The following is a 26,856-nucleotide window of genomic DNA, read 5'->3' as shown; positions in this document are numbered from 1 at the left end:
ATTTTTTGTGGGTTTTATTTGTTTGGTTAGGGTTTTTTGTTTTGTTTTTGTTTTTAAATAGGGTTACGAGCTCCATAAAAAGTTCTACGTTTTGCTTGAATTTTAGAGCCTATATACATCAATGAGCTTCCAGTCTATCTCAGTGATGCAAAAACCTAGATTCAGTTGGGTAACAACTGACCTGCTTTCCTTGCAGGTTTCAGGTTCTACACACAAGATTGTGGGAAGGGTAAATGCAGCAGGAGCGGGTTTGAGAACCAAGTACTCTGGAATTTTTCCAGCCTCCTTACAGGCATGCTGTTTCTTAACTTGCCGATGGAAGCCCAGGATTCTGAAACAACCAAGATATTTTTAAAATAGTCCTCAACTTAAAGTTTGTTTGTTTGTTAATTATTCCTTACAGATTCTTTGTGGACATACATCTCACAAAAGATAGGCGTTTTCTCACTATCAACAGCAACAGCAAGACAACATCGGAAGTTTGGCTGGTTGACTGTAGAAATCCTTTTAAGTTACCTGCTCTTGTACAAGCACGAACAAAAGGGGTCATTTATCACATTGAGCACAGAAATGATGAGTTATATATTCTTACTACATACGGAGAACCTGCAGAATATAAGGTAATTTTAACTGATAATAAGATTCAGAGGATTCATACTCATTCAGATACCTGTTGCGGATCACAGAGAAATAGTGAGGCTGACTTTTAATTGTGCTTCACAGCTTACTGAAATAATTTAAGAGAATTACACAGAGAGCTCCATGGATTGAAAGACTGATAGCAGTACTGATGGCATCTCACCTGTAGCATGCCAATGTGATTCTAACTCCTTTGGCAACATCAGGGAATGAGGTTGCTTTCACAGTCATTTCCTCCATATTAAAATTTAAGTTGGCAATCTCAAGTCCATATAACCAAAACACCTACAGTTCTGCTGGGCACACTGAAAGCTCTTGCTGCATGAAAATCTTCCATAGATTAATCTATTAAGAATTGAAGTTAATTTACCAAGTGTTACTGAATTGTTCATCTATTTTGCCAAAGTAAAGGGAGTTTAAAAAGCTTAAGTTTTATTCAGGCAAAACCCCTCAGTACAAACTAATGAATAAGTCTCTAAATTTCATTTGTAACTCTTACTATGTCTTACTAATGCAAAGTTATTTTTTGTATTTATAGTTGATGAAGGCACCAGTAGCTTCCAGTGGCATAGAGAACTGGCAGTTAGTTTATGCACTGGAAGAGAAAACCAAGCTGGTAGACTTGGAGATGTTCAGTGACCACTGTATTATGTTCCTGAAGAATGCTGGTCAGCTTTACTTAAATGTGATTTCTTTTGTCTCACATTCAGTCCAGTCAATAAAGGTATGTTTTACCTCAGCTTAAGCAGCATAATATTTTTCCAGCGCTATTTAATTTTTAGCGTAACGTTATAATGAAAGCAAAGATAAATTGCAAGAAAAGAAGTGGTTTGCAGACTATAATGCTGCCAAGTTTGTCATTCCAACTAATTGTATTACCTATGGATGGTCTTCAGGATTTCATGGGGTAGTTTGTTGCAGCACTTAGAAAGTTTGAGAGCAGTTATCTATCTGATGAGTCCATTCCTTATTCGACTTATTACAGTCAGGCTCTTTACAATACAGCTGATTTCTAATGTAAAATAGGACTTGATTCCCTGAACACTCTACTTAGTTTTACTGGGCCTGGTTTTGGTTACACTCATCAATGCAAGCAAGGAAATAAGCCTGGCTCTCCCACAGAAGAAATATTAGAACATGGACAAACATGGACACTGTCCCATATTAAACGGGAAGAATTGATACTGTAGTACAATTTGTACAAAGTATTTATTTCCTTCCCTACTTGTTGATAAATACTTGTGGATTAAAAACAAAATGATTCAATTAAAGCCATCATTTCTGGAGACCATTCAGACAGAAAAATTAATTGATCTGTTTGCCCCAGAAATACAATCTGAACTACTGACAAGTTTATTGCACCAATGCTGCATTCTGTAAAACTGCTACAGAATAAGGTTTTCAACAAAATACACTGTGTGGTCTCTGAAACCTTCATTTTTGAAAATGGTTGTAGTTTATTTATTCAGAAAGGATCTGCAGTTACTCTGGAGAACTTGGACTTTTGCTGCCATTTCAGAAGGCTCTAGTAACCTAACTCAAGTAAGTAGTGGCCTGGCAGAGGGTTTGACTATGTCCCTGCTGCTTTCAAAGAATGAATCGTGATTTCTTTTATTCTTAGCAGAGTTTAAAATCTTAAATATAATAGCAGTAAGTGTCTGAGGGTGAATGTGCCAGGAAAAGGTTTTGTTCTTCACAATGGCTGGCACTAGGAACAAAGTTGAGAGGCAGGGGTTTTTAGTGGCTTAGCATTACTGAGCTAACTCACAGCAAAAGCCTAACAACTGACATGGACTTGGCTGTGTAACATGTTGAAGCAGGACTGGAAATCAGAGGGGAAATAGGATCTAAAAAATAAAAAATAATGCAGAAGCATTTCAAAGAATGTTTTAATTAAAAAAGACCCTGCAACTAATGCCCATTTTAAAGTGAATTTGGATTTTTTTCTTTTTTTATTACATTGTTGAACTTTGTTCCAATGGCCTTAGGGGAGAAGTTCGCCAAAGTCTTCTACTTTTTGACTGTTTCATTACTGAATTTGAAAGAAATACATATTGTGGTGCATACAAACTGGAGATAATTAGCTTGAAATTCAAGATCTTTTCCTCTGAATGACACACTAGGCAAAATTTACAGAAGCAGTGGAAGGGTCTCACTTGAAATGCCATGTTTTCCCAGCTACCTACATGGGCCTGTGAATTTGAATTGGAATCTCATCCTGAACATACGACCAGCACTTGCTATTTTCAGCTCACCTCTCCAGTACACCCCCCTAAGCATTTTGCATATTCATTTAAACAAAATAATCTCATTGAACAAGCTGTGCAAGAGGTACCAATTATTACGAATTGTCACACTACACGTTTACTAGCTAAAAGCAAGGTAAGATTTTTTTCAGTCCTTTTCCCATTCTCTTTATTCTTCCCTTCCTCCCACCCATTTTAAAAATGCATTTGGCAGGGAATAGAGATCAAAAAATGTAAAGAGCAGTTGGTACAGTAGTTACTAAACAGTGGGTGTTTTCTTCAGTGCTATAGAGAAGAACAAGAAAGAGTCGTGATAAGACTTTTTTTTCCATTAGCTTGGGGGTGCTAGAGGAGATAACAGTACATGATGAGTCAAGAGTCTTAGTATAGTATAACTTAGAATTGCTAGTTGATGTATGGTATCATATTCCATCATAAATGAAAAAGATGCCAGCTCTTGAAAAGAACACCGTGCAACCAGCTGCACAGTATAGATCAGGAAAGGAAAGTTTTAACAGCCCGACTTTAAAAAATTGGAGATGTTAATAAAGAGTTTGTGCTGCAGCAAGTGGTAAACTATTTTGTTAATAATAGATATTCGTGGTGTTAAAGGGGGAAGGAAGACTTGGGTACTTTGGTAGTTTAAAAACTCCTCAGGTGTTGCACTTAAATGAATTTTATACTCTGCATCTGTAAGCCTACGCAGCAGAGGTTCAGTATCTCGCTTTATTTTTCAAGAGTGCTTTGTACATTTTAAGTGAAAAAAATTACTGTAATCAAAAAAACACATTTTAAAATAAATAATTGACGTTTTCATTGCCATGTGTCATTGAGATTTCTGAAATGTTCTTTATTGTAAAATACTCCTTCATTTCCAGGATGAAACTTTAGTGCCAATTACAGTTTTTCATAATATGAATTCTAAAGAGCTACACAGGAAACCACTTCTAGTTCACGTATATGGAGCTTATGGCATAGATTTGAACATGAGCTTTAAAGAAGAGAAGCTGATGTTAATTGAGGAGGGATGGATATTAGCGTATTGCCATGTTAGGTAAGTAAAATAAAAAATGGAATTCAGATTTTGATCTGTGGGATATACAGATGTTTATTGATATGCAGTTGAAAATGTACAGAAATAATTTTTTTCATGTAGCTATACCTAATTCTTCATGCTTTTCACTTCAATCTCCTTATAGGTTTTTTTGAAAGTAGTTTTTAACAAAAAAAAAATTACCTCAGGAAAAAAAAAAATTATACTTTCAATACCAGATACTACATTTATGTTTTTTAAATCAACAAGATGGTTGTGTGTAACGTGTAATCCTTTGGAGTCTCATTACTTCTTGTCTCATCTTAGCTCAAGAAAAACGCTGATAACACGTCCAAATTGCAATGGCATGCTACCTCCCTCTCTTTCTGAGGGTATTGTATACAAATGTTCAGTCTGTGTCTTCTGAAAGCCATTTGCCTTCTACAGCAACAACTAAGCATTTAACCTGCACCCCATGTTCTTTCATTGGCTAAATCATCTTGTCTCCAGTTTAGCTACAAATCTACTAGTTTTATAAAACCACTATGTACAATGGGCTTCACATTTTCATTGAGATAATAATTCTGGAGGTAAATAAGATAACAAAAGAATCACTTTGGGGAAGAGAAGAAAGAGAGAGAATGAGCAATTGTTTGAAATACCAGTTCCAAAACAAATTCAGCATACAAATGTATTCAGTCTGCTGTATTCAGTCGCAAGTATTGTGCTCTTCTTCCTCCCACCCCTCTAAGGATGCTAAGATGCAAGTCAGTCCTAGATGAAGATGGATTCTTTATCCAAAGATGAAGCATTTTGTCAGACCTCTCAGCTAATTAATTTTAAACTTGAAACCTGAATAAGGAAACTTCAGGTGGCTTAGAACCAAAACTGCGGTTGTGTAGAAAACAATATAAATAGTTTTTTAAATTCTGTATTAAAAATAGTATTTGAAATTCACAAACTAGAAAAATTTAAAAAAACCAAACATTCTCAGAATTTAAGCAATGCTGGAGACAAATCTCAAGAATCTCAGTTTGGAGCAGAAAAGGACTATTTTACTGTTTTTAATAAATGCTCACTGTTAGTGATATAAGTATTGACAATGGTTTAGATATTTTAATAGTTTCCTGTATAAAAAGATAACGTTAGTGTCTGATTTTGTATTGCCTCCAATGTTGCCTTCATTTCCTAAGGTGGTGCTTATCCTGTGAGTTCCAGGACAGGAGCACACAAGAGCACGGAGTTGGGATTTTCACCAGTCATCATGCAGGGATTTTTTTGGTTTGCATGTTGTGTATTTTAGCCATAAAGAATAGAGAGGAGTTAATCGGGAAGGCGAACTATGTTTTTCCAGCTCCGTGGCTGCTGCTCTCCTTTTATTTTCTGAAGCTTCACCATGTAAAGTTTTCCAAAGAGACTCCAGCTTGAATTGCTTTAAATTTCAGGGGTGGAGGAGAGCTTGGCCTTCGCTGGCACAGAGATGGATGTCAGCATAATAAACTCAACGGTCTCCATGACCTGAGGGCTTGCATCAGGCTGCTGCACCAACGAGGACTTTCTCAGCCAAAATACACAGCACTAGCAGCTGCCAGTGCTGGAGGGGTTCTTGCAGGAGCCCTGTGCAACACTGATCCAGAACTTATCAGAGCCATAGTTTTACAGGTGAGGTGCTGTAGACCTTTTATGGCATATGTTAAACTGTATTTTCTGTTTAATTCTACCAGTTTCAGAACTGGAAACGTTCAATTTCAGAATTTACATTCCTCAATTGTTTGAGAAAACTTGGACCAAGGCATTTGAGGTCCTGTGTCCTATTTGCTAACTTTTTTTTAATAACTTCTAAGGCTCCTTTCGTGGATGTTCTAAATACAATGAGGAAAACTCATCTCCCACTGACAATTGAAGAACAGGAAGAATGGGGAAATCCATTAGCAGATGAAAAATGTATGAAGTTTATCAAAAGCTATTGTCCATACCAGAATATTAAGCCACAGGTAAAACTATGCTTTCTGTGTGGAAAACTACAGTAATAAAGTATAGCAATTTATAAGAAAACAGCAGATAACTGGAATTTAAAAGAAAAAAGTCTATTTTACCTTTTCAGTCCTTTAGACCCCAGTATTTTAGAATTGTCATAGCTGCTGCTTTGTGTTAAAATGAATAATCAATACAAATATAGACAATTTCCTAAGTAATCTTAGCAATATTTAGAGTCGTGAGTACTGAAATTAACCAAACACCTTCTACTAAATAATGAATAGATTTCAAAATCTCTTTTTGTTATGGGACTGCCAGGAAGTAATAGATAGTTCTATCGTATAACAAACATCAACATGTAAAATACTTTCTCATTTTGCAGGGGTTTCTGTTGTTCTGCTGGGTTTTGCAGAGTTTGTTGCAGGAGGAAGGAGGTGTTTCCACTGATTAAACATCTTTTCAGAGGCAAACAATGAAATGAAAAGGATCTATAGCTTTGACAGTGTCATCTAGGAGGAAATCTTTATTTGAAATAATATGCGTTAGCTGTGTTGCATACTATATAAAAATACTTATTATGCATAGAAAGATTGCAAAACTCAACTACTGTTCTAGGGTGAACCATTCTGTGATTATTACTACTCTTTTTTTTTTTTTTGTAAACATCAGCAAGCAGACATCACAGAATCACAGAATGTTAGGAACTGGAAGGGACCTCGAAAGATCATCTAGTCCAATCCCCCCGCCAGAGCAGGAACACCGAGATGAGGTTACACAGGAATATGACCACCCCCCTTCTAATACACCCCAGGATGCCATTGGCATTCCTGGCCACAAGGGCACAGTGCTGGCTCATGGTCATCCTGCTGTCCACCAGGACCCCAGGTCCCTTTCCCCTACACTGCTCTGTAACAGGTCGTTCCCTAACTTATACTGAAACCTGGGGTTGTTCCTACCCAGATGCAAGACTCTACACTTGCCCATGTTATATTTCATTAAATTTTTCCCCACCCAAGTCTCCAGCCTGTCCAGGTCTCTGGATGGCAGCACAGTGGTGTCAGCCACTCCTCCCAGCTTGGTGTCACCAGCAAACCTGCTGACACTGCACTCTAGTCCCTCATCCAAGTTGCTGATGAGTAGATTGAATAGTACTGGTAGAGCTTTACTAGTGGGGAGAGGATGTATTTTATTACTTTTTGCAAGTGTATGACCCCTAACATGAAGTAATTTTCCAGACCAAAATACTTTTGAAGTTAGAGTGATAAAATTACTTTTTTAAGAGCAGATAATTATGTAATAGATGTGGTTTTAGATAAACCGTAACAAGTAGTACAGTAAGGTAAACAGAGAAGAATTTGTTACTTTATGATAAAAATCAGATGTCAAGTATTTTAACTGGTTTTGGTTTTTAATCTCAGCCTTATCCTTCAGTTTTTATCACGGCGTATGAAAATGATCAGCGGGTACCGCTAACCGGAATTTTGCGATATGTTCAGAAACTGAGGAAGGCTGCACTAGATTATGCCAGCAGAACAAGTCAGAAAGGTAAGAGTAAGAATATTATAGTCATGTAATTACACATCACAGAGGTTGACTCCTCCCTAAATCTATTCATTTGTACAGTATGATCCGGCTTCTAAAGCTCTGAAGTAATTTCCATTATCTGCAAAGACAAGACAAGTGGTCATACTGGCAGACAGATAAACCTCAGCTTCTCAGATGTACTCTACAGAGCCTTAAGAAGGACCAGATGTCTCTGTGTTGTACACCTGCCTGAAAACAGTTAAACCCACATTTGTTGAATATTAATAGTGACAAACCACAACAGGCTCAGGAAGCCCTCTGAGATGAAAAACAATGAAGACTGGGGTAACACAAGTTGGGCGCAGCCTTTCCTAGGCCTCAGCATATGGCAACAGTTGGACAGGGTCAGGTGAACCCACACTGTCTAATCCAGCTACTGATACAGTCAGACTGCAGCTCTCAACAACACATGGATAAAAATCTTATTTTTGCTGCTCTATAGATACGTACTCTTCCCAGTTTGCTAAAACTGCAGGTGTTAGTCCAAATCACAATGACAACAGTGCCAAGGCACAGACACTTTTATACCTGAAACTTAACAGTAGCTTTGGGACTGCTTCCAGCAAAAGGTACATTCAAGCCTTATTATTTTCTAGTACCATCTAATCTGGAGAGAAGCATTTACTGTCAATACCAAAATAGGTTTTGAATTAGCTTTTCTAAATGTCATTATGCCCCTTCTCTGCTAGCAGCATAAGTGCAGTGGTTGAGAAAGGATAGCAGATGCGGCAATTGCTGCTGCAGTCTTTGCTCAGGAAGAAGAAAGCATGTCTTTTGAAAAAGCCTTAGAGAGAGAACAAACACGCTAAATATATAAAGATTTTTCAAATACATAGTTAACAGAAATACAAATAGTTCGTCCAGCAAGCCCCTATATGATTCTTTTCATTTTTATTAAGGAACAATAAATTACGTCATGACAAAAGGCAGAATTACCTACCCCTTAATAACTCACATCCCCACTTTTTCCTCATTCATTCAACGTCAAGTGATCGCTAGCTTCATTGTTCCAGGAAATCGGATCCCTAATATCATCTTAGACATCCAGGCAAGCGGCAGTCACTGTGATTCGTCTTGGGAGGATTCACTGAATGAGGTATGTTCCCTTTATTACACACATCCATAACAGCTTGGAGTTTGAAGTATTAAAACAGAAAAGAACCAACCAACCAACCAAAAAAACAACCACCAAAAAAAACAATCGAACAAAATCCAAACAAAACAAAAAAGAATAATAACTGATGGAATCAAGGTTGCTCTTGCAACCTTTTACACACATCGCAAGAGCATCTGATGGTTTTAGATATATAGATATATATATTTATATTTGTATTTTCATATATATATATATATATATATATATATAAAAAAAACCCAGCTGTTTTCTATCATAGAATACTTTAGGTTGGAAGGGACCTTCAAAGGTCATCTAGTCCAACTCCCCTGCCATGAGCAGGGACATCTTCAACTAGATGAGGTTGCTCAGAGCCCCATCCAGCCTGGCCTTCAATGTCTTCAGGGATGGTGCACCTACCATGGCTCTGGGCAAACAGTGTTTTACAACCCTCTTTGTAAAAAATTTCTTCCTTATGCCTACCATGAATCTCCCCTACTTTAGATTAAAACTGTTACCCCTTGTCCTATCACCTACCTTTATATATTTATATAGGTAAGAATGCCAGTGACAGAGCCAGATCATTGAACCTCATTGTACCATGAGCCTCAAAATAGTATTAAACTCCCACTGTAATGTGCCAAGAGCCTTGAATGAAAGGTTCTAAGTTGTGCAAAACATTGTTGCAGCAAGAAAAGTCATGTACTGGAGAGTATTAAGTGCTCGAAATTGTCATACTTGCTATTTACTTCCATCTTCCTCATGAGTAAAACATACACAATGGGTTTGATCTTTACATTTGGAAATGTATGAGCTGTTCTGTCAAAGGACGCAACTAGAATTCAGTTTCAACATTTTGCACTATGTACAAGTATGCACGCTAAAAGCAACATGCTGCCAAGACCTGCAATCTTGTTATTGATGTCTCCGACTGTCACAAATACTAATTTTATTACTGGTAATTTTAACAAATTCTGGCAACATGTGGCAGTTACTCCCAAAGTGAATTCTTTCAGGAAGAAGATTAGAATAACCGTGCAAGAACCCAAAGGCTTATAGTGCAAAGAATTTTATTTTGTAATAAAAAATTTTCATGATTCCAGGTTGCAAGACACCTTGCTTTTCTGAACAAAGAACTTGAGGAAGTATGCCATCTCCAACATCATGAGAAATCCTGCAAGTAGCTAATAAACACATTGACCACCTGAAGAACTTTGAGTCAGATTTTTATTTATATGTAAAGCAAACACCTTCTCCAGAGGATCTGTCCTCTTGGATCCCTGCTTTATGGGCACAAGGAGACAAGAAATTCAAAGTTGTATGTTTATAAGGTAATGCCAGATACAACTTAAGAGCTGGATTTCTGCCCTGCCAGACAGTACAGAAGTAGCTGCCTGCACTAGTCAATTTGTTCAGTATAGTTCTGGTCACATAATCAAACAGTGCAGCACTGTGCGAGTAGAGCTGAAGCACAACAGTTGGTGCTTAAAGCCTAAACACATGAAGTTCAGACATTTTATACAAACAGCCTTTCCACTCTAGGCCCTCTCTTCTAAGACCACATTTTACACAAAGCAGTAAAACTTAAAAGAATTTAATTTAAATTGAATTTAAAGTCTAGGGTCTTCTAAAACTAATTCCTGTATCTAGGTGATGATGGCTGTTGCCCTTCCTATACAGCAGCCATAGTATACTGATGACATGGTGGGATTGAACAAACTGCCAAGAAGAAATGTAGTCTCAAGAACAGGAATTTTAGCAGAACTCTCTCATTTGAGTAGATTCAAAATCTTGCAGTTACCTTAACTAGCATAGTAATCTTAAAAAGGAGGCACCAGAGTCCCTGTGGAAGACAAGACAGATGCTCCAGAAGGAGATGACAGAGTCTCTCCAGAGGATAAAACAAAAAAAATGCCCCTACTAAAGCAACCTGATTCATGACTTAGCTGACCTCTGAGCAAGGCATGAAACAGCCACACATTGCCCGTTAAGGTAGATGCATGGCATACACCTAGTAACTGGTACAAGCAGTTGGTGGAAAATACCCTGTGTGGCTATAAGGTCCTCAAACCAAAAACAGAGTCCCCCCCCAGATCACCCGCATGTCCAAAACAGCCTGCACCAAGTCAAATGCTTGTCTCTTCCTTTTGTGTCACATAAGCCACTGTAGGTGCACTAAATGGAAATCAAAGCATGTGAATAAGCATGGCATTGAGAAGAATTGTTCCAGTTGCTTACTCTGAACTAACACATGCACACCTCACCTCAATCTAGGGTAGAAAAAGAAATGAGAGAATGCAAATGTGTTCTAACTCATTGGGGGGAGGGAGAATCAATGGGAAATACAGTCCTGAGTGCAGAATTTGATATACTAGCTATACTTCGTTCTCTTTCTTACTGACTTTGAGGATAATCAGAGCTATTCAAGTTGAGACCAGAGATAAGCCATCACAACTTTATATATTAGTCTTGTTTGCTTTTACCTGTTTTAACCCCTTTAGAATAAGTTTTACCAATCTACAGGCTCCTAAAGAGTTACTACGAACTGCCACAGGCTTTGGATCCCACAGCAGCTCTTAATGACTAGCACCTGTAAGGGAAAGCAGCTGTTTTCTTTCCTCACAAAAATACACACATATAAACAGGACAGGTTTTCAGAACAGGTTTAATTTTCTTCTCCATAGACCCTAAGGGAGGGTTTACACCATACTTTCCATCACTAATACAGATGCAAGACAGTTAGGTATCTATTTTTCAGGATGTTTATTTTGTATGGTTTTAAAAGCCAAAGAAATCTAAAGATATTTAGCATTTCCCTAAACCCAACATTTTCTAAATTAACATGAAAGCCTGGTTATTTTACTCCTGCACTTAACAGCTCATGTAGAGTAAATTGAAGGCACTGGAATAACAAGCTTTTTCTGCCACGAAACACTTTCCTTGAAAGGCTTGCATGGTATGAACAGGCTTCGTTGTTTTATATTCAAGGACCAGGCCTTCTCCCCCTTCAGTTTTAATTAGTTTGGTATTGACAGCTTTACCAGCATTGCTAAAATTAGTACTTAGTCTTATAATAGCTTCAGACGGAAGGCTAGGAACTATAGCTTGCAGGTCTATTGTCGATTCCTGCCCAAAATTGAGAACCATCATAAAGACTCTGTCTAAGCCATCCAGTTCCCGCACATACACAAAGATGTCACTGTCGTTCCAGATGTAGCACATCCACCCCCGATGGATGGGCAGCTCATTGTTGCGAAGTGCAGTCAGCTCTCTGTACAAATTCAGGGTCGAGTTGGACCAGGCCATCTGGATCTGCAAGAGTTGCCATTAACATGGTCATTGCTTTGCACTGAATGTAGGAAATAGCACTTCCCTCTCTCACCCACGCAGTCTGCGGAGAACACACCTGACAGAATCCTGTTTTGACAATTATCTCTGTTCAAATTTGTCTGCAAATTCCACTGAAAAACTGCTTTTGCTCATGTGCGTCCTTGGCAGTTGTGGAGTGGCAGAAACTGGTATTAGGCAGGACAGAATTTCCCCAGCACTGATGCTATTTCTTTTTCCCACAGCATCCTTACAGTACCATTTATTCAGGAGGAAGCCACAGCCATTCAAAGCTCAATACGGAACTTCATTCATTGGGTCTAATCTACTGAAGTCACAGGTTTTGTTTTGTGTTTTATTTTTCCTGTCTGCGATTATTTTTTTTTCTTCAATTCTGGTCAGCATTGTAGATTTACTTATGTTAGAGATGGTCTATGTTAGGTTCTTGTTACAAGGCCAGCACTTTCTATATTATAATAATAGAAGTGAAAGACCAGATTTCAATTTAGTATTGACATCCTTTTAATAATTTTAAAGAGTTAAATTGCCACATCTACATTATAATTGCAGTTTCCCTGCTTGAATGAATACAGTGAAGTGGCCTCCTTGCTCTTGCAAGGATTTCCTCTTGTAATAAAATTTGTTAAGATTCAATGCCTTTTTATTTTCCTCGCTTGGGTTTGTTCTTACTAGCTACACTACCAATTCCCACTAAGTAAAAGAAGTCAGAGCAAAATAGACACATTAAAATATTGTAAACCAGTAGAGTTAGTCCCACATATAGATTACCTACTTCAACATTTACACTTTGATAGTCAGAGTTAACAGGTAACCAGCTACTGTTGCCTTCAGTAAAACCAGCATTAACTTTGCCATCCCACTGCATGGGGGATTTCTCTGGAAAGGTCACCTAGAAAAATAAAGTGGTGTCAGAGCCATCACCAACAAGTTACCCGTTTTATTAGTATATTAAAAAGTTATCCCTTGAACAGTATGTTCTCACATCTTCCAAATGATCATGTCAGTATTGCTTTCTTCAGTTTAAGCTGAAGTTTAGTAAGGAGGATGTAATCTCACTCCAAATTGAAAGAGGAAATAAGAATCAAGGCAGTTCCTGAACTGGAGGAGAACGGATGGTCTCGTGGGTACAGCATTCTCAAATGACTCTAGGAGAGTTGTCTCCCCTTGAAGCAGATGGCTGGATAAAAGTTTACCAATGACAGCCAAGATATTCTTATAAATATCTAGACATGCAGTGAGTAAATGTATGAGGTAACAATCAGTCTTAAGAAAAGATGCTGTTAAAATGAGAGTAAACAACTAGTGAACACTATTCAGTGTCTGTTCTTTTGTAACCATCCTGCTTTTCACCTTAGGACTCTTCAAGCTTGCATTTGCAAGGCCTACAATTTGGACAGGATTGTTTGTGTTAGAAAGATAAATTATTTCCAAGTGCTAAAACTTTATTGAAAACGAGCTTTTAGCTGATTAAATAAAGTGTCAATGTAAAAAGTATGAAGTTCTCATTTCAGAATTTTTCTGAATTCTAAAAAAGCTTCCTCATTGTTATTGAAGAGCTTGCCAAAAGTTCTGACACTTGAATTTAATGACATAAGAGGGCATAAAATATTTTGCACATAGTTTGAGTGTTTGTTTTCCATTAAAACTGTTTTTCATATAAAGGGCACTTTTCAATACAATCTGTCAGAACAGCAGCTCAACAAAAGAAATTGTCACTTTGCTTTGTGACATTATAAATAACGGGTTTCTCCTTTTAGCATGTTCTGAAAAGCAGGGGAGAAGAAAAAAAATCCTAAGTTTTCAACACTGGTAACACTCCCTTTCATCTTTACTTCTTTCAGCTTCTCCTGAAGTGTTTCAAATACTGGGGCTATAAACTGTACCCCCAGCAAAAACTCTCCATCTCTCTAAGACACCCATTAATCAAGGATTCTTCCTCTCCAGACTGAAAGAAGAGTGGTTTTGCATGGTTACAAAGCCACGAGCCACAGGGTGGCCACTAAAAGAGAGTGAACCCCGAGGAGCCAAGGGCAAGCCACTTCTCTGAAGAGTATCATTTGTCAGCAGTAATCAACAGCAGGAAGAAAACGCAGGAGGTATTTTGACCTTGGTGTTTCTCAGAGGAAATGAGATTTCCTTTTAAATCAGAGAATTATTTCCTCACATCTGAATCAGACAAACCTGGCAATGACCCTGTGCATCTTCAAGTATCTCTCTTCCTTTGGGACAAAGGTAGCCAGCCCTGCTGGTAGCAGTTATCAGAGCCTGTCTCTTTCCCCCTAAGAGGCTTTCCACAGTGAAAACAGCATCCGCCATAGGACCACAGTACTCAAAACTGGTCGTAAGAGGCAGAGCTGAGCTGTTTCCTTCTGACTGTGACCTTTTCCAGTCATGCCCATACATCTGGGACAATGAGACACAACGGAAGTCAGGTATGATCATAGAAGAGACATGGAATTACAGGGGCCGAATGTGAAAACTTTTAAGTGACGTAAGTCAGCACAGCATGAAAGGAACAGATGCTTTGTTTTAATCCCTTGACCTTGAATAAACTTCTGGGAATTTCTGTAGTCTAAAAAACCACAAACGTCCTGTCACATGTTACTTGTAGGTATGACCAAGTGAGCTGGGCACTCAGTTCCCAGCCTCCGGTGCCTAAATCCTTATTGGAAAAGGATCTAAAAGACAAGTCAAAACCCTGCGTGACAAGCAAAAGCTACTTTTGCTGGCCACCAGGCAATGCTAAGCACGAACTCTGATTTCCTTTACATGGTAGCCAGGAAATAATGGACTCTGACATAGCAATTAGGGTACTTGTGTGGGAGGAAGGAGATGGTGACTCGGTTCCTCTTGCCTTGGATGATGGCAGCACACTCTCCTAGCCACCAGCCCACTTGCTGCCCCTTTCTGCCGAAGCGAAGCACAGCGACACTGCTGCAAACCATGCCGGACCGATCCGGCAGAGAACAGAAACCAGGGACCAAAATCACAGCCTAGCAGTTCAGACACGTGTCAAGGACCTTTGTTCTGGTCTCTGGCCTGGCCATTTCCACATGCTGTCCAGTGGTTTTGCTCTGGGGAACACTGAAAGCCATCTGAACAGTGAGAAAGACTGGGTTTGGTTAACTAACAAAAGTTCTTGTATTTTTCAAAGTTCTGTTACTCGGAACTGAACAAGAACAGGATCAGAGTTTATGCGCTCTTCACTTACATTTTCTGATGCAATGTTCTCCATGCCTATTTCTTCACCATAGTAAGTCACGGGAGTACCAGGGAGGGTTAAAAGCAGCATGTTCATAACATTGATGTACTGCTTCCCAATCCGAGATGAAATCCGAGCAGCATTAGGGCTTCCAACCTGAAGAAAACATAATTCTGTCAAACACAATTATAAAATTCCATGCATATGTGAAACTGATTAACTAATTTAACAAGGCAGTAGGTTTGGGGTTTGGTTTGTTTGGTTTTTTTTATTTTTATTTTACTTTTTTTCTTTCCCCCTCCAGGCCTGCGAAGGCAATTATATTTTTTATCTTGGTACCAGTACAAACTTTCTGACCCAGATCATTTAGCACACAGCAGCCCTGCAAGCAGCACACAAGACAAAAGTGAGAAGAGATGACAAAACACCTCCCCACAATTACAGGTCACTCAGATTTCTGGCATTTTCTCTGCTGTGTGAAGGTGGTGCTTGTTTTGAAAAGATCTCTTGCATATCCTAAACATGCTTCCTAGCAAAGACCAGCGAGGTTTTAAGGTAACTGCCCTCAGCTGCCTGCTCTGTTCTTCCCTGGACCTGGGAGGTTTCCAGAACACATTGCACTGAGTCAGTTAATGGCCAAAGATAATTGTCCCAGTCCCATCCTCATTGGTGACTGAAGCCAATGCCACACACTGCACTGGAGACACCAAGGGAGAGGCATGATCATAAATTCCTTTCTGTCACCCTTGCACAGGCAGTGTAACTTATCAAAGGGCAGGACAGCTGGCTGGTTGGCCAATGCCAATGGCTTCCGCAGCTGAGAGTTCCATCTGGGTATCTACTACAGCTCAGCCATGGGCTCAGGCTGCTGCTGGTTCCACTGAAATCAGTGCATATGTGCAGAGGAGGTTTCTATCTCGGTAAGAGGAACTGTCACCTATAGGTTTCTATCACCTACAGAAACAAGCCCTTCTTATTAGAGTTGGTCTAGAACTCTTACCGCCCAGTTTGCCCATTTTCCTGTAGGCATGTTTTTCATCCACAAGTCGACAGCTTCAAAAATACTGTTGCCTGATAGATTTTTCATGTTAATTAGGTTGAAATTGAAGGGAAAATCTGCTTCTTGGATAAAAGATGTTCCATAATACATCATTGTTGCTTCGATGTCTTCATTCTCATCACCATCAGAACCCATAAACCTACAAAGATGTACACAAGTACCTTTCTTGGCTCATTCTTGGTTCGCACAGAGTGGAAGGAAGGTGTTGGACATACTCAGAAAATAACACATCAAGAATTCTGTTTGCTTCTCCCCATCAAAAAAAGAGTAATACAGAAAAACAATGTTTTTGTAAAATAGACAAGTAGACAAGGAGAAATATTTTGTGGAAATTTCTGGGCAAAAAAATAAAAAAATCTACAAGAGTCAACAAAAGGCTGTAAGTATCTGACTGAACTCCTATCTTTCTGAATCCACATCCACAGCCTCCATTCCAGCAATTTCCTTTCACAGAAAAAGACTCAGCGGTCCCCCAGGTTGAACATGAGCCAGCAATGTGCCCTTGCAGCAAAGGTGGCTAACAGTGTCCTGGGCTACATGAGGAGGAGTGTTGTTTGCAGGTCAAGGGAGGTGATTCTTCTTGACTCTGCAGTGGTGAGGCCACACCTGGAGTGTGGTGTCCAGTTCTGAGCTCCTCAGTAGGAGAGAGACATGGACTTACTGGAGAGAGTCCAGCCAAAAGCCACTAAGACCATTAAGGAACTGGAACATCTCCTATGAGGAGAGGCTGAGAGAGCTGGGACTGGAGAAGTCTCAGGGAGGGAATCTCATCAATATGTACAAATATCTGAAAAGAGGGTGCAAAGATGACTGAGCCAAGTTCTTTTCAGTGGTGCCCAGTGCCAGGAGCAGAATCAATGGGCTCAAACTGAAATACAGGAGATACCCTCTAAACATTACGAAACACTTTTTCACACTGGCACAGGTTGCCCAAGGGAGGTTGTGGAGTCTCCGTCGTTGGAGATGTTCAAAAGCCATCTGAACACAATCCTGAGCAACCAGCTCTAGGTGGCCCTCATGAGCAGGCAAGTTGGGCCAGGTAACAACCTCCAGAGGTCCCTTCCAAACTCAACCATTCTGTGATTTTAACAATCTCTGACCATGTGTCTGACATGAACTGTACTATTAATATTATACAACAAATCAGCCACAGGGCTGATTAATTACAGTGTCTCTACAGTCCAAATGGTTGCCCATTCTGCTTACTTATGTACAGTCCATAGATACAGCAGAATTACCAGGGCAAATTCATTCCCTTTCCCTCAGACACTGGGGAAGAGGCAATACAGCCTATGAACCACTATTTGCATTTGAAGAATAAAATATTTTTAATAACATTATATGCCATTAAAACAAATAAACAAATAATAAAAGAAAAATACAAAAACAATTAAAAAACCCAACACCAACACACAAAAAGCCAAAACCAAAAGAAACCATACCATTTTATTGCTAGCAAGAGGGTGACAAATATTAGAGAAAATTCACTAGCTGTAATAATGATTACCTGTATCGTCCAGGTTCCCTGCTGAACTGATCCATAGTTTGACGGAAGCTACGGATGATATCATGCATACCAACTTGTGTGGTTGTGTAGTCATGGTAGAGCTGGGAATAGGCTGTGATAGTGTCCTTGAAGAAGAATGCAACATTTCCCATTAGCTCACCAACACTTTAGATTGCGGAACTCTCCAGATGCCGCCCATCCTTTCCTGAGACAATGCACCAGTCCACATAACTGGTTATGCATACCAACACTAACAGTGCAGATCTGAGCTGCACTTGGGGAACTCTGGAGATAGGACAGCAGAGGAATGGTTATTTTGGATCCCGTCTTGCAAGAGGGAGAGTCCACCCACAAGACCACCCAACCGAGCCTATCTGAAGCAGTAAGCACAGCAAGTGCTGGAGCCACACCAGGCTGGAAAGACAGTCAGTGTTTCTGTCATAACTTACTAAGGCAATGATACTTGCTTCATGCAATCCCCAGCTCTGCAGGGGATCAGTGTCTTAGCGCTTGCACTACCTGTGAATGTACCCGAGTTCACTGCCTCAGCAAAAGAAAACAGCATAAATAACAGGGCACGTGCTTCTGAACACGTCCAGCCACCTCTCACTGTGGCGTGCTGCCTGTATAGGAGGGGTTGGTTTTACTCCAATTTGTACCAGCAGTGCAGAAGAATCACATTCTAGTGACTGCCAGGGGATCCCAAGCAAGCAATCCCCCTGTAGTGGGCTCCCCAAAGATAACCAATCCACTATTAAAATCACCAGACTGGTCTTTTTAGAATATAAATAGAAAATCAAATTATTTTAAACCGAAGTTTCAAAGCAACTGTGTCAAAACAGAAATATAAAGGGTCTGTGGATAATTCTCCTCCCACCCACAGAGGGGGTGCTTGCAGGTGTCTCACACCGACCTACACGCTCAGCCCAGGGGCTTCTTCAATGTTCTTCTTCTGCAGAGAGCACAGGAGCCACCTGCCTTCCAAAGGACATGACTGACTCGGTCCTCCTAAAGCCACAATTAAGACCCAAAAGAGTAGAAACATACACTCTCTTGCCCCAGTGGGAAACCCAGAGAAAAAAGCAAAGACAGATGTAGAGATTACCGAATTCTGGGACTTGTTCACTTGAGGCTCATCCCGTAGATGTGTTGCTTCTAAAAGAAATTTAACAGCACTGAAACTAAATCCATCAACTCCTTTGTTGAGCCAAAATTTGATAATATCCTAGACAAAGGTAAAAGTTGAGAATTCCAAGTGAGCTCATCCTATTCAAAGCAGTACATACTCAAAAAGAAAACTAAGCCTGTTAGTAGGTATTAATATGTAACAATTTCTTTTTTAATTTGTACTTCAGATTTTACTAGAAGTTAAACTGAATCACGTTGATCCAAGGTCAAACCAATGTCTAAATAAAGCATGTCTTATTATTTCTTCCAGTATAAATAAGAAAAAGACTGCTTTGTAGCTTCTCCCATAATTGATGTGACCAAAGCCAGGGCTTGCCTCACTAAAAGCCGTTTTAAATCTCATCCATCAAAACGACTGGGCTCATGCTAAGCACTGTTGTTGGTGAACACCCGTCACGGCTGCACACAATTAGAACACATTGATTCAAATATGCAAGAATGTTGTTCTGCACAGACCTTGAGGCACCAATTTTCTTTTTACACAATAGAGCTCTGAAAATGTTTTCTCTCATGTATTTGACTGATGTGAATTTTTTTAGTTTTATTTTCAGTCTTATTTGCAAGAACATGAAAAGTTATTATCCAGGTTAGCTTCTATCGATTTGTAATTTCACTATCAAATTCATAGTTTAGTCACTATCAGTGACATTATATCCTACTTCAGTAGCTATTATATTACTATAGTTTTAATTGCTCTAGATTTAACAAACAACTCTAAAGTTCAGTCCCTCCTGAGTGGTTTCCGCAACTGTTCTTTTAGACCAGATACGTCTCTTTCTCTGAGAACAAAACTTTTTTTTTTTTTTTAAAGACAGCTATTGAAGCGCCTATTTAAAAACAAACAAACAAATAAAAGGCATGAAGTACACTTGCCTGAATAGGCTGGAGTAGAACCAGTCCACACTCAAATTTTACAGAATTTTGTCCAGTAAATAAAGACTCCACCTTATTGAGCTGTACTTTCTCACAGAGCCATTGTGAAAGCATGTGTCTGGTGCCTGTCCGGTACTGATTCTACCAAAAATTAATCCACGCTTATCATAGAATCACAGAATGTCAGGGATTGGAAGGGACCTTGAAAGATCATCCAGTCCAATCCCCCTGCCGGAGCAGGAACACCCAGATGAGGTTACACAGGAATGTGTCCAGGTGGGTTTTGAATGTCTCCAGAGAAGGAGACTCCACAACCCCCCTGGGCAGCCTGTTCCAGTGTCTGTCACCCTCACTGAGAAAAAGTTTCTTCTCAAGTTTAAGTGGAACCTCTTATGTTCCAGCTTAAACCCATTACCCCTTGTCCTACCGTTGTTTGTCACCGAGAAGAGCCTGGCTCCATCCTCATAACACTCACCCTTTGTACATTTGTAAACATTAATAAGGTCACATGCTCATCACAAAAGCAACACCAGGTATCAGCAGTGAAAATATCAAGCATGGACTTGGTACTCACTGAGGCCAATCTACTTTTATTTACACAAGAAAGTTACAACATGCTGCTCAGTTCCATTTCTCCCATGTACCCTTTGGCTAAACCAAAGACCCGAGCTCCTCTGCAAGGGTAAGTTTGCTTCCTGCTCAGTCCCTAACCTCCTGAAACAGGATTTTGAATTAAAATACCAGACAAAGATTATTCCTTAACATGCGGGAGCAATTCGTGTTCATAAGAATTTTACCAAAGGTTGGTGTTATCAGGTCCAACTTACTCACTTTCATTTAATTTCTTTGCATAGGAAATCCAGCATCTATATGCTACTGGAACTTGAGTAATGTATCGGATGCCATAAAAAAAAATAGCCAGGACTATTGAAAAGTATGTGCAATGCTAGGAAAAAAAATCAGAGTGGAAAGACGTGGAGTCAAGGCAAGTATCAAGACACAGAGAGGTTACTAGTGGAGTTCTTCAAGAATCAGTCTGGAAAGCAAGTCATATTTCATGCTTTAGGTAACAAGTATGGCCAAGGAGCATTTTGTTTCTTCACCCGCATGCAGCACCTGCGGTGGGGAGGAGAGAGGCCCCAGAGACAGCGAGAACATCACACTCCAACTGGGCAGCTGTGGAGACTATTGCCAAAGAAATACAGCAAAATTCAACCCAATAAAGTTGAAGAAAACACTGAAGGATCAAAACACTTGAGGTAGCTGTACTACTTGACAGGGGACAACAAAACAAAACAACAAAACACAAAACACCCCACACAAAACAAAATGGCAAAAAAAAAAAAAAGCAGCAGTTGTCAGGTTCTCCACATTCAGGGCCAGTTCCCTATGTTTTACTGAATTCTGGATTGTCTGCTGGGGGACACGATGCAGACAGGCATGAGGTTTGAGCAGAGCACCACCTTGCCCTGGTGAAGGCACTCTGGCCTTGATGGCTGTGCATTTGTCTCTCTCACCATGAAGTCACCAGGGATGCAGACACATCGAAACTCACTATCTCCCCCTTATCCACAAGCCCAAGCATTCCGTGAAATTCAGATCAGCATTGCCTCACTTCCCTGACAATGCAAACATCTCTCTGCTAAAACAAGGTGCCATCCCCACCTTTGCCTGGCTAATTAACAGCTCCTTGTACCAACAGAGATAAAAACTTCTCTCCACTTGGGTGATTCAACTCTGTTTCAGCACAGGCTTCAATGCAAGGGATTATTTGACTACTAGCACCAACTTCAACGCAAGTAACAGCAATCTCAGGACACAGAGAGAATTACAATACCCATGTCACTCTAAAATATTCTGCCCGGGCATATTTTCTATTGAATTCATCTCATTCTGACCATCCACATTTGAGAAAAAACTTCAGGTTGGAAGCACTGTGAGGAATGAACAGCAGCATCCCACTTCAGGGAAGATGGGACAAGCCCACCCCATTTAATCTAGTTTAATGGGAAGCTGAAGGGGGATGTTGTCAGAGTTGAAAAACAGATAAGCATAAACAAGGGTGGGAAAAGCTATTTCAGCTGAAGGACAGGTTTGGTTCATAGAGAATGAAGTATGAACAGTTTGCGGACAATGTTAGGCTGAAGAGTAGAGGGTCCTGAAGCATCAAAGAAATTTTAAGATAGCCATTCGTGGGAAGTGAAAGGGAGGTTCTTTAAAAGCGCAATAACCTGTTCCAAAAACTCATCACACTACCTTCCCAGGCCCCTGTGTGAGCAGTGGACTTAAGCCAACAAAAAAAGCAATAGTTGTACTTTCTTAAAATCCAGAGGATTGCAACACCACCTCCTGTCAGTGCTCCCACTCAAGGCAATTTTATTTGGATTTTATTTGTGGTTGCTTGTTTGCTTTTAAATTAAAAGGACTTGAACAAAGCTGCTCTGATACTGGAAGCATCACAAGCTAAAGCTTGAATTTTGCTTATTAACATGTTTGTCTAGACATCTTTTTGTTTCAACAGTTCACATAAGATGCAGTCCTTGAGTTCCTTCCAACTAGATTGGAAATTGTGCAGCACAAATAATAAGAGAAATTAAGTGTAGAAATAGCTGCTTTGCTGCTGGTGCAGCAGTAGCGGGTTATATACTCACACTGATTTCTTGTTGGACAGCAAGGCTGCGAAAATTTAAGTCTGGCTGTTCCTTCCCAAACTGATGGAAGTAGCACTGCTTTCTCACATCATCAAACTGCCAGCTGGAATTCCCAAAGACACTCACCTGTTCATATAAGTGGGGATAATCAGAACTCTTAATTTAACAAACATTTACTCCTGTGCATACTTGTGCATTACAAGCATAAGATAAAGCAAAAAAAGCCCAATCAATTAAATTTTGAGTAGATTTCAATACTTAGGTTTTACATTTCCTCCTCCCATTAATTGTTCTCCCTTTAGTCGTACTTCACTATGTGCATTCCTTGTTCAATGTTCTGTTTCATTGTTTTTTGTTTGGTTTTTTTTTGTCTTTCAAATAGACTTACACGGGGAATTATTCAGAATAGGGTGGAAAACATGGGTAGGAAAATTTTGTTTGGAATTGTTTTCCTTAAAGCTTATCAAAAATAAGTTTAGTTAACTCAGTGCTTTCTGCAATCTGGTATTATCCCTTTGAAGTGCCAACAATAGTCAGCATGTTAAAATGTTAACTTTATCATCTCTATAATAAGAGATTCCAAAAGCTAAGATAGCTCTTAAGTCTCTATGGTGTTTTTGTTTGTTTGTTTGTTTGTTGTTTGGGGTTTTATTTTGGTTGGTTGGTTTTTTGGTTGTTGTTTTTGTGGTGGGTTTGTTTTGTTTTTAATTCCACTGTAGCTGGTACAAAATATTAATTCTTGAGTTTTCAGAATATACAAGCTACTAATCATGCACTTCTCAGTTCAAATTTTAATATATTTGAAATAGGACACTCACTTTCTGGCCTGATCACCTTCAAGAAAAATGGAAAACCAACCAACCAAAAACAACAGCCAAGAACACACTGTTTTGTTTCCCTCCCCACCAACTATGATTTCAGAGAAGCTGAGATGAAGTTTCTGGAGTTGAGTATCCAGACACAGAGGAGGGCACATGTAAACAACTTGTGTACAATTTGTGCACAACTATCCCTTTTTCTTTTGTTTGTCTAATCAGTGAAGAGTTAACACTGAGGGAAAGAAACAAAAGCCATTTCAAAAGTTCTGTTGAAAGTAGGAATCCCTCCACCCTCTAGCTGGTTTAAATCTTAATCTACACTAACTCATTTAGTAACACCAATAACACCAGTCTGTACCACTCAACAGCCACTTACAACCCAGTGTACACCAGGACAGCTCTGTCACAGCTGCTTTTGCTCTGTGGCAACCTGCACCATGCCTGGCATTTGCAGGGGTCCCTGCCCGTGCTTACCCAGTTGTTTGGAGGAGTGATGGAACCGGCAGCCTCCCCACAGTCCTGCCAGATGTAGTAGTCCGTGTACTTCCCCGTCCGATTGCGACTCAGCTGAAACCACTGGTGTTTGTCACTTGTGTGGTTTGGTATTAAATCCATTATCACCTTTAAGCCTTAAATCATTAAAACAAACAAACAAACAAAACAACAAAAAACCCACATAAATTTCAGCCTTTTATGACGAAGGTCACTTTTTTCTTCATACAGCATCAGAAGCAGTTGGGCTTCTTCCTTCCCAGAGGTCTGGTAAAGAGAAAGGCTCCTGCTGGAAGGGCTTAAGGCTTGAGGGACTGGTGGGCACATTACATTTTGAGCCCCCTTGTCTGCTGATATGGGAATGCACCAGCACAAACAAAAAGCATAAGGCTGCTGATGCAGTTAGTCCAAGGAGAAGCTGCAAGGAGCTGCAACACATCTTGCTGGTATTGTTTCCTCCTGCCCATTGCTGGGGACAGAAGGAGAGGAGAGCAAAATCAGATTTCTGCTGTTACGAACCACCTCCACTGACTGACTTCCACATCTGTCTCCCACCAGGTGGGAAAGGCACTTCACCAGTCTAGCATCAGTGAACACTTATTCCTTCTCACCCTTCTTAGATGCTTTTCGAAATTCCATCCAGCCTAACAGCTATAAGGTGAAACACCTGAGCAAACATTTGGTCTAAGGCAGAACACACCAGTCAAGGACGCAATCGTAGGAAGAAAGCCCATATTCCCTCCCAGCCTCATAGTTTTCTTCAGAAAGCAGCCATCAGTTATAAAATTCAACCAGAAATAACTGCATGTCAGCCTTGATCCCCCAGACTACTGATATCCATACGTAACAGAGAGCATGGACAGTATGTCAGAGCCCCCATCCATGAACACCCTGCGCAGGGACCGTTCCTCACAGAGCCCGACACTGCTGCTGGAGCTCCCCACACCCCCAGTGTGATGCTGGGGGGGTTCACCCGTACTCTTCACCATCACCTCCATCCGCTCCTGCTCAGCACCACCATGGGGGAACTGCCAGACGCACCAACTGAAACCTCAGCTCACAACCCAGCGCAGCAAGGTACACCTGTATAATGTGAGTTCACATCTTTTTAACAAGAGTTATTTTGCTCGGAACTGTGACTTACCTCTATCATGTGCAGCTGCAAGCAGATTGTCAAAATCACTCATTGATCCAAACATGGGATCAATATCATAGAAGTCTTCAGCTCCATATCCAAGGTCTTTTAAGGGAGACTTATAGAAAGAGGTGATCCAGATAGTTTTTATGTTCAAATACGTGATGTGGTCCAGTTTTTCTTGGACACCTGTTTAAAAGAAAAGGGCATCATCTGTTTAAAAAATGCAAAATATTTCTCTTGAAATATGTTTGCCGTGGGCTCTCAGTCGAACATGGTACACAGGTCCCTTTGACACACAACCATCTGTTTCCACTGATCTCAGCTGGCAGGGCAATCTTGATGTTTGTTCACAGATAACGTGAGATCACAGAAACTATTCAAAGCCATTTTTGTAAGGAAGATAAAACAAGAATAAAAAAAAAATCAAAGCAAATTTCTATTCTGTACTATAAAAACATTTACAATTCCATTTAATAAATTTAACACATGCTTCTGAATACAAACTCCCATATTTTCTTAAAATGCAGCAATGGCATTGCTTCCACATTTCAAAGAACATCTATCAATCCTCAGACCACCCAGAAGAAATTGCAATTTCAATGCAAAGATCCCATGTTTTCCTTGCCATTAGGAAAAGTCTCTTAAGTTTTCTTTTGTTTTTATTTTGTTTTAGGACACCTTAGATGTTTTGGTTTGTTGTGGGGGTTTTGTTTGTTGTTTCGTCAGTTGTTGTGGGGTTTTGTTTGTTTGTTTAGGGTTTTTTTGTTGTTGTTGGTTTTGGTTTGGTTGGTTTGGTTTTGTTTTTACCTCAAATCTCTTCTACCTTCACAACATGTCACTACTGGCATACAATAATAGAAACAGTTTCTTCTCTTGCTGTTATATTACAGCAAGTGTTTCCTGTCCATTATGGTGTTGAACCTTCCTCTTCTGGAAACTCAGTCTCAGCTAAGCTACTGAAAAGTGGCATTGCCTCTTAGTACCAGGTACCCCTTCTCATTGCACTCATAAGAGCCCAAAACCACCCAGACTGTGAACAAAAAGTAACACATCGTTCTCTGCTCTTTCGCCATTTTATTTTTCTCATTTTTTCTTATGGAGATGCAGGTGACCAAATATGACAGAGTGCTCAGCACCACTTTTCCTCCAGGTTGAGCTCAGACATTCCATTCTAATGGCAGTTGTGCTCTAATTCTAATGGCTCACTCAGCCCCACCTCTGAACATCTGTTTAGCTCCAGGCTTTGATTTAACAACTTGAGCAAGAAGCTCCTAGATCTATTAATGACAATGCAAATTGCCATTAACGATTAGTCAGACAACTTTTATTCCCCTCTCCAGTAGAGTGGCTTTCTCTACCAGGAGATTTCTCCATCTATATTTAAGTATATATACAAGTGTATATACACATTTACGTACACACAGAAGCTACTTCTACACAGCTTTGCACATAGCAAGAATGGAAATGCACTCACCTTTCAGATCCCCATTCCCATCCATGTCGCTGTCCTTGAAGGAGCGAGGATAAATCTGGTAAATAGGACTGGCCTGCCACCAATCAAGACACTTTGGCGAGAGCGCAATAATCGTGATCGTAGCACACACCAGCACGGCGGCAGCAACAATTATGAGCCAAAAGAGAATCTCCCTGGTGACTCTGTACCGGGCTTGGCTGGAGAACTTCAGCAAGACCTCCTTTGGCATCCCCGCGTAGGGCTTCAGCGCCAGCTCCTCCGCAGCCGCTGTGTCTACATCAACATTGCATGTTTTTGGCGTTTCTTCTTGGCTACTGGTTTCGGTCTCCTTCTCATCAAAAGCCTCATTTTGAACAAATCCGTTGTTCTCCACACCTCTTTTCTCACTCAGCTCCATAGGTAAGCTCTTCGCTCCCTCCTCAACCATTTTACTTTGTGGATCTTGTCCTGGAGACTCCGGCCACAGCAAAGCAGCATGCCAGTGTAGCTTTGTTCAGTGAAATGAGAAGCAC

General features: G+C 40.0%; 2 protein-coding genes across 15 annotated transcripts in view; one reads left to right on the top strand and one right to left on the bottom strand.

Annotated features, from left to right (window-relative positions):
* PREPL (prolyl endopeptidase like) overlaps nt 1-14,521 on the top strand; it is a 24,546-nt gene extending 10,025 nt beyond the window's left edge. For 9 of the 14 annotated variants that reach the window (XM_071806082.1, XM_071806078.1, XM_071806081.1 and 6 more), the window contains 10 exons: nt 404-620; nt 1,178-1,363; nt 2,818-3,021; nt 3,764-3,939; nt 5,364-5,580; nt 5,763-5,912; nt 7,314-7,440; nt 8,469-8,575; nt 12,166-12,260; nt 13,783-14,521. In XM_071806082.1, the coding sequence (XP_071662183.1) occupies nt 404-620; nt 1,178-1,363; nt 2,818-3,021; nt 3,764-3,939; nt 5,364-5,580; nt 5,763-5,912; nt 7,314-7,440; nt 8,469-8,575; nt 12,166-12,252 (1,471 nt within the window). In that variant the 3' untranslated portion in view covers nt 12,253-12,260; nt 13,783-14,521. Of the gene's footprint in view, nt 1-403; nt 621-1,177; nt 1,364-2,817; nt 3,022-3,763; nt 3,940-5,363; nt 5,581-5,762; nt 5,913-7,313; nt 7,441-8,468; nt 8,576-9,696; nt 9,806-12,165; nt 12,261-13,782 lie in introns of those variants that run through there. The other 5 variants (XM_071806086.1, XM_071806085.1, XM_065833389.2 and 2 more) reach the window with 4 other exon arrangements.
* SLC3A1 (solute carrier family 3 member 1) lies at nt 11,241-26,856 on the bottom strand. Its single transcript, XM_065833391.2, has 10 exons — nt 26,345-26,856; nt 24,877-25,056; nt 23,715-23,869; nt 22,423-22,548; nt 18,816-18,935; nt 17,711-17,835; nt 16,144-16,342; nt 15,153-15,299; nt 12,714-12,830; nt 11,241-11,905 (listed from the first exon to the last, which is right to left on the bottom strand). The coding sequence occupies exons 1-10, from the start codon at nt 26,769-26,771 to the stop codon at nt 11,465-11,467; spliced, it is 2,037 nt and encodes a 678-aa protein (XP_065689463.1). The 5' UTR covers nt 26,772-26,856; the 3' UTR covers nt 11,241-11,464.

This window comes from Patagioenas fasciata, chromosome 3 (assembly GCF_037038585.1).
Source record: "Patagioenas fasciata isolate bPatFas1 chromosome 3, bPatFas1.hap1, whole genome shotgun sequence".
Lineage (NCBI taxonomy): Eukaryota > Metazoa > Chordata > Aves > Columbiformes > Columbidae > Patagioenas > Patagioenas fasciata.
The sequence above is the reverse complement of the archived record's forward strand: the minus strand, read 5'-3'. Positions and strand labels throughout refer to the sequence as shown.